Raw genomic sequence first — 2500 nt, 5'->3', positions numbered from 1 at the left:
AAGTGCAGGCTTTTAGCCTCTCCACCCACCAGGGAGTGATGGGCTGTTAGAGAGACCTCATTATAGGACTCCAACGAGGGCACAGCCATCCTGCGCCCGCGGGCCTTCCCCATACACTATTTAAAACTGATCACACACACACACTCAGACTCACACACACACACACACACACACACTCAGACACTCTCACACACGCAGACACACACATACACACACGCAGACACACACACCACACACCGCACTAACACACACACTGTATGAGACTTTTCTTATTCGACCTTCCTAACGCTCATCGTTAGTTACAGTTGCATTTGCAGTGACCGTTGGCAGTGTGGAGGGGCCAGTCATCAGTGAGGTGTGTTGCCCAGACAACTGGGCACAGGGCTTGTGCCACAGATTCCGGAACATTCTTCCATTGGAAAAACAAAACAGTAAATAAACAAATAAAATAAACTAAACAAACGCCTAATCAAACCTTAAAGACACTTAACCATTCCAGACTCCGGCCTGTGCTTTTATGGAACTCCAATAGTGTGGCTATGAAGAGAACAAATAAAGGTGGCCATTTCCGCCCCCCCCCCCCCTCTCTCTCTCTCTCTCTCTCTCTCTCTCGCTCTCGCTCGCACTGAAAGGGGCTCTTTGCCAGTCTGAGTGGCTCTCGCTGGAAGAGACTAGGAGCTGAGATCCGTTAAAAGCCTCCCTCGTCACTTTCACTAAGGAAAGAGAGTTTTTTTTTTTATCATTATTATTTTCCGTTATCGTGGACGCCATTAGTGTTAAGTGCCGACAAGCTGTGGAGGAAAATGAGTCAGAGAAAAGAGTTGGTGTGTAAATCTGTGAGTGTGTGTGTGCGTGCGCGCGCGCGTGTGTGTGTGTGTGTGTGTGTGTGTGTGTGTGTGTGTGTGCTCTGCTGTTCTGGGCATGAAGCATGCAGAAGTGGGTGGTGGGTTATTGGGGTTTTGAAGGGAAGAATGTCCAGCTGTTTAGAGGAGTGTTGCTGTGGGGGCCATTAGGACTGCCATCTGTGTAGATGAGAGGGAGACTGACAGAGGGTCTCGTGTGTGTGTGTGTGTGTGTGTGTGTGTGTGTGTGTGTGTGTGTGTGTGCGCGCGCCCGTGCGCCCTCTGCTGTAACCATCTGCCCTCAGTCAGTGAGATGGAGTGTGTGATGAGAAAGGAGGTTATTGCACATGGGTTACATCATGTTCTGATTTATACTGAATTTGTTTGTGTGTGTGTGTGTGTGTGTGTTCTCTCTGCAGGTACTATGATGAAGAGAGGCCTGAGGTGCCCATGCTCTTCAGAGACGTCCCCTCCCTCCTCATCATCTTCGTGCTGACCATGCCTCAGCCCTTGCGCAAAGGTACACACTTTTGAGATTGTGTGTGTGTGTGTGTGTGTGGTTGTGGGTTTGTGTCATTGAGGCCACAGACAAGAGATGTAATCACCTCTACAATACCACATTGTGTGTGTGTGTGTGCGTGCGTGTGTGTGCGTGCGTGTGTGTGCGTGCGTGTGTGTGTGCGTGTGTGTGTGCGCGTGTGTGTGTGCGCGTGTGTGTGCGTGTGTGTGTGTGCGCTCAGTCCTTCAGACCTCCCACTGCTTTTTGTTATTTTCTCTTTTTCTCCTCTCACATATCTTCCTATCTCTCTCTCTCTCTCTCTCTCTCTCTCTCTGTTTTTATTCATTCTTTCTCTTCATTTCTCTTTCCCACCATCTCATCATTCCTACAATATCTATGCTTCTCTTCTCTACAATATCTATGCTTCTCTTCTCTCTTCCTCTCATTGTCTTCTTTCTTCTCTCCCACTCTCTCTTTTCCTCTTCTCTCTCTTCTCCTCTATCATCTCCTTTTCTCTCTCCTCTCCTCTCTCCTCTCCTCTCTCTCCTCTATCCTCTCTTCTTCTTTCTCCTCTCCTCTTCTCTCTCCTCTCTCTCTCTCCTCTCTCTCTCCTCTCCTCTCTTCTACTCTCTCTCCTCTCCTCTCTCTTCTTCTCTCTCTCTCTCTCCTCTCCTCTCTCTTCTCTCTCCTCTCTCTCTCTCCTCTCTCTCTCCTCTCCTCTCTTCTACTCTCTCTCCTCTCCTCTCTCTTCTTCTCTCTCTCTCTCTCCTCTCCTCTCTCTTCTCTCTCCTCTCCTCTCTCTCCTCTCTCTTCTCTCTCTCCTCTCCTCTCTCTCCTCTCTTGTCTATCTCATCTCCTCATCTCTCACCTTCTCTGCTCTGTTTCCCTCTCTCCTTTCCTTTGTCTCACTCTGACTCCCCCCCCCCCCCCCCCTCATCTCTCCTACAAGAGGCTCCCCTTTCACATTGGCTGTCTGTGGCCCAAATAGCCGTAATCTTCTCCTCGTGGCGTAATAGCGGGCCCCATCCTCCCGCCATAATTGCTGCGATGATGGGGGTGCGGAGCGGAGCGGCTCGGAAGGCTGGAGGCCAGTGAGAAAGGGACCATGGGGCGGCAGATGGAAAAGAGTGTGTGTGTGTGTGTGTCCATAAAGGAGTGT

The 2500-nt window shown here is 50.1% G+C and overlaps 1 protein-coding gene across 4 annotated transcripts in view; it reads left to right on the top strand.

Moving 5' to 3' along the window:
- Positions 1-2500, top strand: part of ubr3 (ubiquitin protein ligase E3 component n-recognin 3) — a 75821-nt gene that overhangs the window by 58040 nt on the left and 15281 nt on the right. For all 4 annotated transcript variants that reach the window (XM_042077226.1, XM_042077217.1, XM_042077207.1 and 1 more), the window contains one exon: positions 1262-1362. In XM_042077226.1, coding sequence (XP_041933160.1) covers positions 1262-1362 — 101 coding nt within the window. The remainder of the gene's footprint in view (positions 1-1261; positions 1363-2500) is intronic.

This window comes from Alosa sapidissima, chromosome 2 (genome assembly GCF_018492685.1).
Source record: "Alosa sapidissima isolate fAloSap1 chromosome 2, fAloSap1.pri, whole genome shotgun sequence".
Lineage (NCBI taxonomy): Eukaryota > Metazoa > Chordata > Actinopteri > Clupeiformes > Clupeidae > Alosa > Alosa sapidissima.
The sequence above is the reverse complement of the archived record's forward strand: the minus strand, read 5'-3'. Positions and strand labels throughout refer to the sequence as shown.